Source organism: Gracilinanus agilis, chromosome 3 (assembly GCF_016433145.1).
Source record: "Gracilinanus agilis isolate LMUSP501 chromosome 3, AgileGrace, whole genome shotgun sequence".
NCBI classification, from domain to species: Eukaryota; Metazoa; Chordata; class Mammalia; order Didelphimorphia; family Didelphidae; genus Gracilinanus; species Gracilinanus agilis.
In genome coordinates, this window is record NC_058132.1 from 629,579,544 (window position 1) to 629,596,635 (window position 17,092).

General features: G+C 35.8%; 1 protein-coding gene across 1 annotated transcript in view; it reads left to right on the top strand.

Moving 5' to 3' along the window:
• PLS1 (plastin 1) overlaps positions 1–17,092 on the top strand; it is a 149,112-nt gene that overhangs the window by 112,513 nt on the left and 19,507 nt on the right. The window contains exons 5-8 of the mRNA XM_044669456.1: positions 7,585–7,750; positions 7,840–7,982; positions 9,672–9,767; positions 13,002–13,197. Of these exons, the coding sequence (XP_044525391.1) occupies positions 7,585–7,750; positions 7,840–7,982; positions 9,672–9,767; positions 13,002–13,197 (601 nt within the window). The remainder of the gene's footprint in view (positions 1–7,584; positions 7,751–7,839; positions 7,983–9,671; positions 9,768–13,001; positions 13,198–17,092) is intronic.

Below are 17,092 nucleotides of genomic sequence, written 5' to 3' on the forward strand. Positions count from 1 at the left end.
CTTTCTTTCTTTCTTTCTTTCTTTCTTTCTTTCTTTCTTTCTTTCTTTCTTTCTTTCTTTCTTTCTTTCTTTCTTTCTTCCCTTTCTTCCCTTTCTTCCTTCCCTTTCTTCCTTCCCTCCTTCCTTATTTTCTTCTCTCTTTCTTTTCTTCCTTCCATCCATTTGACTCATCTCAGCAAAATAGACTTATGAAACCGAGGTAGGATAAAATGGAGAGAATTGCAGGTGGGATGAAATGCCTAATAAATCAGTTCTAGGAAATGAGTCAAGGCCTTGGGGAAACCCTGCAGCTCTCTCAGACTCACAAGGAGTTAACTTTCTAATGCTCTTAGGGTAGGAAAAAGATGAATATAAACTGATGTCAATATAAAAAACAACAGAGACTCTTTCTTTGACCATTTACAGTAGTGTGACCTTTGTGGAAGCACATGAAAACCTTTTTTTTTTTTAGTTCAATAGAAATATTAAGAAGTGACTACTTCTCTAGTCCAGTGCCTTTCCAGGCTTACTAGAAAGAAGGAAAGTTGACCAGCACTTAATCAGACTTCTCAGGAAACAATGCCCTCTGCTAAATTCTTTCTCCTCTTTTCTCTTAAGCCTAACCCTGCTCTTTCAGGAAAGTTTATAAAAGGCCAACAACAGCTAAAGCCCTGGAAAATGGATTAGGGGCGGAAACCAGTCCTAAGAAAAGAAATGCTTCCCAACAAATTAAAATGATTGCCTTCTTTCTCCCTTCTCCTAAGTGATTAGGTATGATTCTGTGGAGACCCCTTAGTGATTTCAGGTCACCTGTGACTAGCCAAAAATGAAGCTGTGTGTATTGGAGAGTGAATCCTTGAGGGGAGTAGCCAGAAGATTTGAGTAGTTTTAGGAAAATGTTTTTCCCAAGATTAAGTGACTATTGTTCCAGACTGATGAAGCAAAGTATTAACTTTTGTTTTGCCCTGAGTCTCCTAACTATGTTTTGTCATTTCATAGTTTTCCTTATTTAAAAGTCTTATAAATGTTACATCAAAATATTGTGTTGAGTGAAACATATCGGAGATTGTGAAAGGACTATGCCAGGTAGGACATTTCTCTAAGCAGAATAATTCTTGGATTAGAATAATAATATAAGGGGCTGCTAGTTTGCCTCAGTGGATTGAGGACCCATACTAGAGATGAGACATCCTAGGTTCAACTCTGGCCTCTGACACTTCTTAACTGTGTGACCCTGGGCAAGTCATTTGAACCCCCATTGCCTTATCCTTGCTGCTCATCTGCCTTGGACCCAATGCACAGTATTCATTCTAAAATGTAAGGTAAAGGTTAAAAATAAAAAAGAATGATATTAGATGTACTTCTAGGGAACAATCAAGCTTGAGGATATTATAAGACATTTTAGGCATAAGTGAATCAGATTGGAATTATTCTAATTGTTTCAGGAAAATTTATAACTTAATTTCTGTTCCTGAATGATGATGATACGGCAATGAAATTACTAAATACTCCCAAGTTTAATCATCTCAGACTGATCCCCAGTAAGCTTCCCAATGTTTTGATGTTGTTCAGTCATGTCTGACTCTTTATGATCACCTTTGAGGTTTTCTTGGCAAAGATATTGGAGTAGTTTGCCATTTCTTTTTCCAGCTCATTTTACAGATGAAGAAATCGAGGCAGACAGGGTGAAGTGACTTGCCCAATGTTGTCAGAGTCTAAAAAGCCAGGAAGGAATTCTGAATTTAATTTCCATCTATAGATATATGTAGTCACAGAAACTATTCATTTTGTCAAGAAAATGTGTCTTGCTGCTGGTCCCTAAGGAGTGATTAAATGTTTGCCTAAAACCAAAAGGTAAATAGGGGATACAGTGAATAAAGCAATGGAATTGGAGTCAGAAAGACAGGAACGAGTTCAATCCCTGTCAGAGACCTTTATTATCTATGTAAATCACTTCTCAGACTCAGTTTCCCACTCTGTAAATAATAGTATCTACCTCATAGGATTGTTAGGAACATACTTTTTAAAGTATGCAAAGTATGAGTGTAAAGTACTCTAAAAACCTTCAAGCACTCTATAAATGCTAGCTATTAAAATATTTGAGTGATAGATTCATAGCACAGTAGAACTTCTTATTTAATGGAATCTCAGAGCCAGTGCATACCAGGAGGGAAGGAATGAGCATTTACATCATGACTGTCCCAAGAGCTATACAAACATTAACTCATTTAGTTCTCATAGCAACCCTGGAAAGTGGGGGCTATTATTATCCCAATTTTGCATTTGAAGAAACTGAGGCAAACAGTGTAAGTGGTTTTGCCCAAGGTCAAAAGGCTGGTGAGTGTCTGAGACTACATTTGAACTTGGGTCTTCTTGATTCCAGTGCTGTATCCACTGTACCACCTAGATGAAATTCTTATGGATAGAGAATCTTTAACTGTAAAATGGGAATAATAATTACTCCTACTTCCTAGGGTTGCTGTAAGGATCGAGTGAGATAATAAAGCCCTTAGCAGAGGACCATTCAGTTGAGTCACTAATGGAAACATTGACTTGTAAGGGGCCAAGAACTGATCTTTGGGACCTTCTCCTTTGTTCCAGGACTCCCTCTGCAGGGAGTTACCAACCGCTACTCCTTCTCCCTTCTTTCTCAGACCCTTCCTGATTGATTTCCCATTTCTTGACTTTATATCATCACACCTTGGAGGGGCAGCAACTGCTTTCTCCTGAGAAGACCTAGTCTTCTCAGGGAAGAACCACACATCTATTGCTGGAGTTCAGAGTCTGATCTTTATTTTCTCTCCTGTCACGTTATTCCACCTTCTGCCATTTCCCACCCCTTTTCGTTTTTTACTTTTTTCATGGAAGTCCTTTTGGTTTTAAAAAAAGAACTTTTTAAAAGTAACACCTCATTCTCCCTGATAATCTCCACATTCTACTTTCTCTTCCTAGGAGGAGGATTAGCATGTACTTTGAGCATAAATAACAAGTATAGTCTATAGCAGAAAAAAACTCTGTTCCCTCTTATGCATTACTATTTTGTGCTTGTTTAGTTGTTTGAGTTGTGTCAGACTCTTCATGACCCCATTTGGAGTTTTCTTGGAAAAGACACAGGAGTATTTGCTATTTTTTTCTCTAGTACACGTTACAGATGAGAAAACTGAGGCAAACAGGGTTCAGTGACTTGCCTAGGACCTTGCAACTAGTCAGTGTCTGATTTGAACTCAGATCTTCCTGATTCCAGACCTGATGTTCTATCTACTGGTTCTATCCTATCTACCCTACATGCATTACTATATAAAAATTCACCATCTCTGGAAACCAGATCTTCATTTCTTTGTCAGTTTTGTCTTTAGCTCTTATGGCCAGTTCTCCTGGAGTGATGCTGTGAAGGCCACTGCCTTAGGGATTTAAGAATAAACTTGTTGTTCTGTACATTTTGGCGGGGGGGGGGGGGAAAGAAAAAGATTCCTTGACTTTTATCAAAAAACAAAAGTAAAACATGAAATATGTAACTATGGGAAAATATTCAAAATAAAAACTTAAAAAAACCCCACAAAAGTAAAACCCTTAAAGATATTTCTTGTTAGAGTCATCAGTTTCCAGTTCTGATTAGGCAGATTACTAATCAATACCAAATGGCAACTTGAAAGAAGGCCCCATCTGCATACAAATGATTCATGTATATTTAGGACTTTCTGTCCTTGGAAAAGCCAGTCGGAAAAGATTTTCAATATACAATTTGATTTCAGCATTTCTAGGGGATAAATGAGAAAAAACAGCAATGAGTCAGCTCAAGCCCAAATTTTTCAAATTTAATATCTTTATTTCCTTATAACCTCCCCCAGATGGAATTCTATGTTTTTTAATTCCCTATTTGTCATTATTGAAGGAAATGCTATGATATTAAAGTATAGCCCCTACAAGGAGAAAAGCGAAGGGCATGAACAAAGACGTGGTAAATCAGTGTCATTGTTTGCAAGTAGCTTTCAGTGTGGAAAAAGTTTATGACATTTTTTTTTAGTTTACCAATCAATTTAATTCAACTCAACAAGGTAAAGAAAGACAAGCCTCTTATGTGGCATGAACTGTGCTAGATGCTGAAGAGACAAAAACCAAAATGGAAACTGACCATGTACTTCATGAGCTTATATTCTCCTGACAGTAAAGCATTTTTTTTTAACCCTTGTACTTCGGTGTATTGTCTCATAGGTGGAAGATTGGTAAGGGTGGGCAATGGGGGTCAAGTGACTTGCCCAGGGTCACACAGCTGGGAAGTGTCTGAGGCTGGATTTGAACCTAGGACCTCCTGTCTCTAGGCCTGACTCTCACTCCACTGAGCTACCCAGCTGCCCCCAGTTATAGCATTTTTAAAGGAGATTTTTTTTCTTTTGGAGATAGCATACTTTATTTTATTTTATTTTTAAACCTCCTACCTTCCTTCTTTAAGTAAATACTATGTATTGGTTCCAAGGCATAAGAACTCTAAGGGCTAGGCAATGGAGGTTAAGTGACTTGCTCAGGGTCACACAACTAGGAAGTGTCTGAAGTCACATTTGAATCCAAGACCTCTCATCTCTAGACCTGTCTCTCCATCCATTGAACCATTTAGCTGCTCCTGAAATAGCATACTTTATTTATTAATTTTTAATATATTTTAATTTTATTTTCTTTTAAAAACATTTTTCCATGGTTACATGATTCATGTTCTCTCCCTTCCCTTTTCCCTCTCCCCTCCCAGAGTTGACAAGCAAAGCCACTGGGTTATATAGATAGCACGATTTAAAGAGGAAAAAATGATACCACATGAAAATTAGTCTATATTTCTCTAGAACAAAAAATTAATAGTTATTTTTAGAAAATCTGTGTGCATCTTAATAATAATAACTCTAAATACCCTTTAAGACCTCTATATTTGATCTTCACAGCAGCAGGATAAGTAGTACAGATTTTATACTTTAAAATGAGCAGATAAGGAGATTAAAGCTCATAAAAGCCAATAATTGCAAGTCTATAATAAGTGATAGAGGCAGGGCTAACAACCACATTTTTTGAAGCTTTGAAGTCCTAGTAAGTAGTAGTCATCTCCAAATCCATAAGAATTTGGTTGCTGAATTTAAAATGCCTACATCGAAGGAGTACATCTATTGATTTGTATTTTCCTTGCTGTTGGGATGCTGTGATATGAAGGAATTTAATGCAGTTTACCCATAGGAGGCAATACGATGGTAGCAAATTAGACATTTGTCCTGGTGAATTCTACTTCTCGACTAGTGGCTGTTCTCTTATTTCCATCCAAATGAGGCTACCATCGTAGTTTAGACCATCATCATTTCTTGTCTAAACTATGGAATAGCCTCCTAGCCAACCCCACTTCTTCAAGGCTCCTTTTTCTCCAATCCATCTTCCACCCAGTTGCCAAATAATCTGACAAGGCACAGGCAATAATAGCTTGCATTTATTTTTTTTAAGTTTTTATTTTGAATATTTTCCCAAAGTTACATATTTCATGTCCTTTCCCTCTCCCCAAGCCCCCCCATCCCTCCTCAGCCAATGCACAATTCCACTGGTTTTTACATGTATCATTGATCAAGACCTAATTCCATATTATTGATAGTTGGATTAGAGTTATCGTTAATGTCTACATCCCCAATAATATCCCCATCAGCTCATGTGTTCATTTAGCTTGCATTTATATTGAGCTTTAAGCTTTTAAAGTGATTAGTGAATGTTATCTCATCTTACCCTCACCACAACCCTGTGAGACGGGTGTTATTGTTTTCTCCATTTTACAGATGAAAGATACTGAGACTTAGGGAGGTTAATGGACTTTCCCAGGATTACACAGCTAGTTAATGTCTGAGGCAGGATTTGAACTGATTTGTGACTCCAAATCCCATGAGTTATCCACTACGCCACCTAGCTATTTGTGTTCTTGTGTTCAACTTCTGCTCTTGGGGTAAAATACAAATTCATCCTATATATGATCCAATCTTGCTTCAAATTATTGAGCTACCTCGCTGCCAGAATCATTTCACATTGCTCTTTTCTATGTACTCTCTTTTCCTATCCAAACTGGATTCCTAAAGTTGATGTGTTTTCTCTCCCAAGTAGAATGTAAGCTTCTTAAAGGCAGGAACTATTTCCCCCCCCCCCCCATTTCTATATGGCCTCTTGCATGTAAAAGATACTTAACAAATGTTTATTGATATATAGCATCTGCAACCCCTTTTTCTCTGTACCCCCAGAAAAGCTACTCTAGATTTCAGTAGTCTTCCATAGAAGACTATGGCGAGTTAGCACTCACTCAAAATAAAAATAGAACCTTAAATTAGTTAAATAAGATAGATATTTGGAGAACCTCCATCACCACCTGCATGAGGTTAGTGGTAGATCCAGACATAGTTTCTGGTGGGACAATAATTTGCTTAGAGAACATAAATATTCTGCAAAAGTCTTACTTTAACACTCATCGTACTATGGAGGTAATCCTACATCTCTGAGTGGTTGTGGCATTCGAACAAAAGTTCCCATGCAATTGGAGAAATGGCTGAATAGATTGTGATATTTGAATGTAATAGATTGTACTATGTTATTAGAAATGACAAATACTAGAAATATAAAGAAAATAAAAGAAATCTATAAAGAGTTAAGAAAAAAGAATTAGAATAAAACATATCATGATTACATAAAAAATAACCTCCACATAATCAAGAGAAAAAAGTATTCAAGTAAAAGAAATCCAAGGGAGCTCAAAAGCAGAGGCACACACACACACACACACACACACACACACACACACAACAAATTGAAAACAATGTGAAGCATGTAGTTTTGTATATAGCTTTTTAAAAATGCATCTATTTAGTTAGAGTTTTTTCATGGTAGTTAAGCATATAATAAAAAATAAATAAAAAAAGAACCTATGATCCATTATCTAAGGATTTACTTAAGTCTTGTTCTCCTTCAAATTTAATTTCTTTACAGTTTTTCAGTTTTGAATAGTAGGGATTCGTTGATGTTAAATTTTAGTTAATTGTAAAATATATACCTCCACTAAAATTTTGCTTTGGCATGGAGGTGACTCTGATTCTCAAAGGCTGTGGCAGCAGAGCCCAAATGCCTGCAAGTTTTACCAACCTGGAGTGGCTTTAAATTCATTCATAAGCTGAATGTCTCTTATCTGTCCTGATAAGTTTGGAGAGGCTCATTCCCTATGGGACTACTGGGCAGTGGAATTTGGGGACATAGCAAAATATGAAGACTATCTCTTGAGTTGTAAAGTTGAATTGTAAAATTCTGAGGCAGGATTCGAACTCATTTGTGACTCCAAATGCCATGACTTGTCTACTACGCCACCTAGCTATTTGTGTCTGTGTCGACTTCTACCTTTGGGGCAAAGTACAAACTCATCCTGTATATGAGGCAGTGCTTGCAGTATGTATTATTGGAAGGAGCGTCCACACTAGCAAAACCACAGAGCATTCAAATGAAATATAAAAAGATATTTCAAATTCCTGCAGCTTGCTCTCTTTTATTAACCTCAAAAAATGAGTGAAAGACTTAAAAAACACTTAACTGGTAATATTTCTCTTTTAAAATTAGGAAAACTTAAATCTAGCATTGAATTCAGCATCAGCCATTGGCTGCACTGTAGTTAACATCGGAGCCCAAGATCTGAAGGAAGGAAAGCCACATTTGGTTATGGGACTTCTATGGCAGATCATTAAAGTTGGTCTTTTTGCTGATATTGAAATTTCCAGGAATGAAGGTAAAAAAAATGATATTATTTACTTTTCCTTTAAATCATACTTTTGGTCTTAATATCACAATAATTTGTCATTTTTTCTTTCCCTTTAGCTCTGATTGCCTTATTAAATGAGGGAGAAGAACTAGAACAGCTCATGAAGCTTTCTCCAGAAGATCTCTTGCTACGATGGGTAAACTTTCACCTGACTAATGCAGGATGGCAGAAAATCAGCAACTTCAGTCAAGATATTAAGGTTTGCTTTTTTCATTAATATCTAATTTCACAAATTGACATTATAAAGTGTGGCAAAAAGGAAATGAGGGGACAGAGTGTTAAATTTATGCTGTGCCTGACTGGAAACCACTTATGGAAGACTCAGGTTTAATTCAGCTCTCCACTTTTCTTTTCTCTACTTACCTACATCTTTTTGGTTGTTCTAGATAGAGCTCAAGTCCCATTTTTTCTATAAAGCTTTCCTTGGTCATCCCAGATGGAGATTTGCTCTGAAATGCTACAGCAATACACTGTTTGCACATCTCATGTCATTAAAGTTCACGTGTAATCCTACGTGGTGTTGGTAGTTTCATCTTTCTATACAAAGATGGCAGCCATTTTCTGGCATAAAACTGTATTGGCTTTCAGAGAAGAGAAAGCATTGCAAGTTTTATTTAACATAAAGGATCTTACATAATTCAAAAACAACTTTTGTTTGCTGACATAGAAAATATATGTTTGGACATAGAAAATATTTTTTGCCCTGATTTGAGTATGAGTCTGGGATTCCATCCTTCACAAATTTTCTTGGATAATCTTCCTGATGTACTTCTCTGTTTATTGCTATACAAAAACTTCCAGGATCTTTCCATTCAATGTCTTCTGAAAAAAGCATAAACTCCCATTCTTTAAATTAAAGGTTCTCCATGACCTTGATTCAATTTGCCTTTTCCATCTTTTTCTCAGTCTCATTCCTTTAACATTCTAGACTTCTCTCCATCCACAATTTCTTATTTTGTTTCTAGCCCTTCTGTATGCCTTTACTTTTCATCAGACTATTTTCCATCATGCCTCAGATGGATTTTATCCTACTGTCTCCCTTTCCTTCATCCTATCACTTCCTTTGAGGCCCAGATTAGGTACTATCAGTTCAATGAAGTTTTTTTGTGACAAATTCCCTTTCTTCCTCTCCTTCCTTCCCACTCTTTGTTGTTTAAGTTATTCCAGCTCTTCATGTCCCATTTGGGGTTTTCCTGGCAAAGATACTGGAATGGTTTGTCATTACCTTGTCCTGCTCATTTTACAGATAAGGAAACTGAGCAAACAGGGTTAAGTGACTGGCCCAAGGTCACACAGCTAGTAAGTGTCTGAGGCTGGATTAAAATTTAGGTCTCCCTAACTCCAGGGCCATTACTCTATATACTGTGCTATTACTTTAGTTTTTCATAGAGCTTTCCAAGACCTCTCATTTGCATATGTCTCAGTTTCACTTGTAATCATTATTGTTTATTTACCTATCATTCTTGTGTGTGTTTGTAAATTCCTTAAGGGCAAGATCTATGCTGGTTTTTAATTTTTGTACTAGGCTCCCAGATCTGTCCCTCTCCTCTTTCTCTTCAGCTGTCATTTTTATACAGACAACCCCCAAGCTCTAATCCCACATCACCAACTTGGATACTGGACACTTCCACCTGGATGCATAAACATTTCAATCTTAATATGTCCCAAACAGAATTCATTATTTCTCCATTCCCTGCTTTACCAAGCTCCTCCAAACTTCCTTGTTTCTATCAAGGGGGCCCCAGGTTTTCAACCTCAGCATTTGTTTTCTTTGGCTCTCTGAGGTTTGATCAATGTGTTATCTTTTGAGAAAAGAAACATTTCTACAATTTAAATACTTCTGTAAAAGAGGGAAGCTTACCAAACTAATTGATTTCTTTCCTTACAGGATTCCAGGGCCTACTTTCATCTGCTCAATCAGATTGCCCCCAAAGGAGACAAAGATGATCAACTTCCTATTACCATTGACCTTTCAGGATTTAATGTAAGTTTACTATTCTAGAGCCATTTATACCCAGGTAGCATGAGGGTAGGGGCTGTATGGGTAGTTAGGAGGGGGAGCAGTGAAGGAGTGGACCTCAATCCTTTAATAAATCTGACATCTTTCAGGATCATTTATTCAAAATTGGAAATACTATAGGATTCAAGAGACTCTAATATCGGTTCACATCCTGTCTTTGATACTTTATAGCAAGTCACTGGACCACTCTGAAAAACTCAGCCAAACTAATAAATTGCAGTTTGCTTATGATCTTGCATACCAAAAGAAATTTCCAGGCTGACAAAATCCCAGAGCCCTGATGTATAGATGTATTATTGAATTTAGAAGTTCACTTGTAGGTATGGCTACGCAAGGGACAAATTCCCTCATTGGCAAGGCTGCTGCTGAGCCTGATTTCCAGCCCATTTGTATCACAGAAATCAGAATCACAAAAGGAAATTTTAACAAGGAGGAAGTGGTGGCAGGAGCCCTTCCTTATCCATGGATTCACTCTTGTTTGATGGATTCATCTTGGTGGGTTGATTTAGTTCTTGTCAGCTAGGTAACTGTTGAAATTGCCCAAGACTTGGAAAAAAAATGGACTGTGCAAGAAATCTGTGTCCAACAGACTCTTTTTTCTCAGTGTTCCATTAAAAAGAGTGTTCTTTACAATCCTTTTTCCAGCTTTGATGGAACACCAGAACTCTCACACAGCTACTTTAGAGAGCTAAGAAAAGGTTCTCGGGAAATACTTAGAATGTCTTGCATAGTAGCAGTGGTGTTCAATAAATTGAATTAAGATGTGTTCATATCTTTAGGAACCTAGAATGCAATCAGACCAGGTTGGGTACCATATCTAGACCCAGTGACTATTATGTTTAAAGGAAAGACAGAGAAGAATCTTAGCCAGACTAGTGTCTGGCATCTATCCCCATAAACATTTCTCTGATGAAAAGAAACTCGGAGCTTCACTTGTTGTTGATGGGGTCTTTCTTCCCTAATCCCATGTTAGAGGAAAGTCTTCTAGTTGCTCACAAACTGTCTTGCCTTTGCATATTAATTTGTGAATTTATATACTGTTTTACATACAGAAATTTTGAGAAACAGAAACAAATATTCCATGTTTTGTCTTGTATAGGGAGACTTGTCATTGAACCTGTCCTGTTAAGGGCAGATGCATGCTGTCCAACCTTGCTCCCAGCCTCCAACTTCTCTAGTGTAGTGTATGAAGCATCTTCATGCATGTTAACTGTGGGCTTTAAATGAGAGTGGGCAGAATCCAGCAGCATCTTTCTTCACTTTCCCACTTGGGAAGAAGCTATATTAACTTTAGGAAATTAGGTAGCCCAGTGGACAGTGCTAGACTGGAAGCAGAAAGAATTGGGTTGAAATATAGCCTCAGACACATATCAGTCATATGATCCTGGACAACTCACTTAATTTCTGTCTGCCTCCATTTCCTTATCTATAAAATGAGGATGATAATAATAGTACCTGCCTCTCAAGGTTGTTAAAGATAAAATGAGATATGAGTTATTATAAAGCATTTTACAAACTTTAAATTGCTATTTGGATGTTAGATTTTAGGGCTGGGGCTTCAAATAAGACATTTCCTCGGCTATTAAGTATCTCCTATATGCAAAGAACTGTGCCAAGTTATGGGGACAAAAAGCAATCTCTACCTTTTAAGGAACTCAAGATCTAATGGGAGAGAAAACATGTAAACAATTATGTATAAACAAGATGTGCACAAAATAAAATTGAAGATAATCTCAGAGGAAAATAAAAGATTTAAAAAATACATTTTATTTATTTCATTAAATATTTTTCAATTGCATATAAGCATTTTTAACATTTTTTTTTGTAATTTTGAATTCCAAGTTCTGTACTACTGGGTTGATCCCTATTCTTGAGAAGGCAAGCAATTTGATATCAGTTATACATGTGACATCATGCAAAATATATTTCCATGTCAGTCATGTTACAAAAGAAAACAAATGAAAATAAAATAAGAAAAATGAAGATGTTTTAAAAGTATGTTTTAATTTGCACTCAGAATTAATCAGTTCTCTCTGTGGAGGTAGATAGCATTTTTCATCTAGGGTCCTAGGGGAATTGTCTTGGTTCATGGTCTTGACTAAAATAGCTAAGTCTTTCAGTTGGTCTCTATTACATTATTACTGTTATTGTACATAATGTCCTCCTGGTTCTGCTAACTTTACTTTGCATCAGTTCGTATGTATTCTCTGTTACATTATTACTGTTATTGTATATAATGTTCTCCTGGTTCTGCTCATTTTACTTTGCATCAGTTCGCATGTATTCTCAGGTTTTTCTGAAACTATCCCCCTCATCATTTCCTATAGCATAATAGGATTCCATCACAAGCATATACCCAACTTATTCAATCATTCCCCAATTGATGGATATCTCCTTCCATTTCCAATTCTTTGCCTACACAAAAAGAGCTGCTATAAACATTTTTGTACAAATAGGTCCTATCTTCTTTTCTTGGATCCCTTTGGGATACAAACCTAATTATGGTATTGCTGGGTCAAAGATTTCTCTTGTGTTGGCAATGAATATCTGCCAATTCTCTGGTCAATTGTCAACATGGCACATTGGAATAAACAGTCAACCAAGAGTCAGAACTTCCAGGATTAGGTCTGACTGTGTGTGTTCACAAGGAATGCTACCTTGCACATTTAATCTCTCCAACTCTGCTTCCTCATCTGCAAAAGGAGAAAAAGAGTTACTATGCCTAAAACTCTGGGTTGTTGTGAAGAATCAAAAGAAATCAAATCAAATCAAATTCAATTAACATCAAAACACTTTCTAAGGTGATATTACAATTGTTGTTCTAATACAATGGAGTAAATAATTCACACTTATTCCCTGCCTTTTACAGACTTATAATCAGAGCCAGGCTCTTTAGAAATTCCTAGAGATTGCCCTCTTGTTAAGTCAAGCTGTAATCAGATGTATTTGCAGAAGAATGTTTATCTACAGTATGAATTAGTTCATAAACATTTTGGAATTAGCTCTTGAGGGTTTTTTGTTTCTCTGTGAAGCTCTAGAGAAAAGTGTTAGACAAATATTCTTTTACACAAAATCTATTTACTCCCTAGATACTAGTTTAGAAATCAGCTGTCATTGCTGATGCTCAGTGTCATTCATGTGCAAACACATAAGCACTCAATAAATGCTTTTTTTTTTTTTTAATTCTTTCTTCCACAGGAGAAAAATGATCTGAAGAGAGCTGGGCTGATGCTTCAGGAAGCTGACAAACTGGGCTGTAGACAGTTTGTTTCTCCAGCAGATGTGGTTTCTGGAAATCCTAAACTTAATTTAGCTTTTGTAGCAAATCTGTTTAACACATATCCATGTCTACACAAGCCTGAGAATAATGACATTGATTTGAATTTGTTAGAAGGTGAGTTCTTTTGGCTTAAAGTGTTGCTCTCTATTTTGGAATATAGTGCTGGCTCACTGTAAAAACCAAGAGTAGCAAGAGTGAGAGGAAAATGATTGCAACTAACCGTTTTGTGTGTGTGTGTATGTGTGTGTATCTGTATGTGTGTGTACACATGTGTTTATGCTAAAAGATTAGAATTCAGCAAGTGTCCGTTTGGATAAAAAAGAGCAGTGGGGGATAAGCCCCTAGAATTTTCCCAGGTATTAGCTTGGTGAAAACTACTCTATGTTAAAAAAAATTTCATTAAATAATAATATAATCCTGCTAATATGGATAATACATATTCAGTTAGAAGACATAGATAGAATATTTTTTTCTGTTTTAAAGTTAAAGAGCAATTCCATTTTTTTCCAGATTGATTCTCTGTAGTACTCTTTAAGTAGGTGGGGGAAGAAAATGAAACACTTATTACTTTATTGTCTTATCATATGTAAGCTGTCATTATCTGTCTCATAATTTATAACTTTCCTGTTTTGCTTCATGAAATGCAGATTTGACCCCTCCTAATGTAGGTACTGTATTTAGTACTTTTCTATCCATAAACTTATTTATTCTGAATTTTTTCTATTATTACCATTTATTCTTTTCTTCTGGGTTGGTGTTTCTTCTTTGCATTGTTTATGCTGTGTTATCCTTGTCTTAATATGCCGAAAGAATGACTTATGATGGAGAAATAATAATGTAGTTTAAATTATGGCCCTAAGTAAATCTTTGATAATATAAACTAACCACCTGATTTTCTTTCTAAAGTAGTAGGATATTTTAAAATACTTTTATTTTGACAATTTAAATTCACAGTTGGATTTTAAGCCCTTTCCCTTCATCCCACATGTCCACAAACCTCTCCTGCTTCATATTTGGGTAAGGGTCCATTTTGATCCTTCAACACAATTATATTTTGTGTTATTTAATTTTCCCCTACTTATTGAAGGATCTTACTGTATATAGTATATAGGAAAAGGCCAATAGCCTGTTTTGCAACAGGCAGTCTAAAAATCACTGCAGACAAAAATTCTTTCCTTTTTTTCCCTGTCCTCCCTTCTACCCTCCCCTTTCCTCACACTGTATATATCTATTCATATGAGTCCAAGAATCTAAAAAAAAAAAAAAAAAAGACAGCAGCAATGGTGTTTTCAGGAAAGGTCACCATTGTTAACGACGACCCTTCTTTTCAGTTTGGGTCAGAGAATGGCAACCCTGAGCCTGGGGATCCTCCACTTCTAGAAAATGGAAATGAAAGTTCCCAGACTTCTCCCTTTCATATATACACCTCCCTTGTTTTTAGTAATGAGGACAAGAGTCAGGAATACACCCCCTCTTCTATCTTCATTAAAAATTTCCACCACTCTGATAATACTATAAATAAATAAATTCCATTTCTATGCCAATTGACAACCTAGTCAAAAGTAATTTCTTCTGAATATATTTTCCTCATTATACTTTTGTAAATGGCAGTAGTGTCAGTCCAGATGCAGATATTCCCACTAAAAAATGGAAATTTGAAATATTGGGAATAAATTTTTTAAGAAGAGCTAAAGTTCTCACAAGTCTGGCAAATTTCAGAATTCCTGTGTTTTATAATAAAAGACACTTGTTTAGAATGGCATATTAAAAATGGTCTGCTATTTTTAGCCCCTGAATTCTTGCTAGTTAGAGGTGCATTCTTGAACTTACTGGCTCTTACCTCCTTTTGTCTTGTTTGGATTCCTTTGCTATAGTATTCAGCATGCATTTGGTAGATTTTTTTTCAGTGTGAATGGTATTGCTGAATATTTCCTTTAGTATTTACCATGTACAATTGTAAGAAGATGATACTGCTGGAAGTATTTATCAATTGCCTTCAAACATATTCCTGACATACTACTTTAAAAATAATCATTTGACTCTACAATCATTATATTTTAGGGTCATGAATCTAGAATTTTAGATCAGTTTTTTTCCTGGATATTTATGGTTTTATTTGCCACTTATTAAAACAGAAATGTTGCTGTATTACCATTGACATATCATAGGTAGGGTTCAGGCAACAGCTTTTTCTTCTCCAAATTCAAACATATCACCACCCAAATTTATGTCCTGTCAGTAATCTTAGTAGAAAATATCTCTGTAAAATGCAGTGAATTCTTTGAAAGTACAGGTAAGGCCTACATCCTTCTTATTATATAAAGCAAAACCATATGTCAGCTAAATTCAGCAAAAACACTTTGTTATAAATCACAAAGTTATTGAAGAATTCCTACTCTACACATGAATGATGTTCATTATCCCTGGATGGATGCCCCTTATATTTCACTATTTTATGACTCTATAAGAATGTAACTAGCCTATTCAGCATGATGTGAGCCCATCAAAGGGGACAGACAAAAAACTGTTTGGCATTCTACCACCAAAATTTCTGCAGTGTCCTTTAGTTCTCCTTCCAATCTAGAAAATATTCCCTAGTCCAGAATGAACATGCTTTTGTTTTGCTTAACCATCCTACTTGTACACCATAGAATGTCTCAGGTTTTAAGTACTTATTTATAGATAAAACTAGAATTTGATAAATAATATTCTTATGAAACTTATTTACTTTCCAGATATCACTTATTTTTAAAATCAGTTCTGTAGCTGCTAACACCCAGACTTAATCAGTAAGGCATCTGAAACTTATAAGCATCAGAACAACCTCAGAACAAATAAAATGTTTGCATTTTCCACTGTGTTTACATGACTGCCTGGTAGAATTTAATTACCATTTTAAATAAAAATGAAACCATGACTTTATGAATATGTGTAATTTATGTTATGACCTTGTCACATATATATGAAATGACTATATTTCAGAATTGCTCCTTATATAGGATATTTTAAATTATATATATATATATATATTTTAAAAGTCTAAAGCAATGTGATATAGAGGAAACCTGACCAGAACTTGGAGTTGAGACCTAGATTTGAATCTTGGCTCTAAATTCTAATACCAGTGTGACCTTGGACTCACTAAGCCTCATTTTCCTCATCAAAAAAAGGAGGGAAATAGATTATATGATCTCAAGGCCCCTCCCAGATATATTTTCTGATTTTAATTCAGTTAATCTGGGTAAAAAATGGCAAGTCAAAGTCATATACGCTGAGCCTTCATTCTGGTATTTATATTTGTTGAAGACTATTATTTCAAAGACAATTCATATCTTTAATAAGTATTGTTAAGTGGTCCCTAAGAAAATGGACAGTATGAGTTTTAGGCATGTCTGTTTAAAAAAATAATCGTTTATAAATGTTTATTAAAAAGCAGAGTTTTTAAAAAAGAATAATCTTCCCAATAGATTCTATATGTAGTTTAGTAGAAAGAAAAGCAAATAGCCTAAGAAAGAATGTAATAATTAATACTGAAAATCATACAAAAACCATTGTACTATTTGCTTTTTCCCCTCTCAGTAGCAGAAATAAGAATCGGGGATTTTAGGCTCCAGATTCTTCCTTCCTCTTTCTCTTCCCTACCCTGACTCTCAGAACCAGCATGGTTCCAAAAATTACTCTTGGTATTTCATTTTAGAACTGCCTAGAGAGCTGCCCAATACCCAGAATACTCAAGTAATGGCTCAGTGTCAATTGGAGAAAGGTCTATAATGGAATGAATGTCACAGGGATCAGTACTCGACTAGGTGCCATTTGGCATTTATATCAACAAGCTGAGTAAGATCACTTGTTGTGATTTTTAGATGACACTAAACTGGAAAAGCTAACTGGCACACTGGATAATACGTTTAGAATCCAAACTAGATTTTTGATTTGAACTTTGATTTGAATATGATTTAATAGGGATTAAGGTGACAAGTGACAAATTGATGTTTAAATTTAGGTTCCA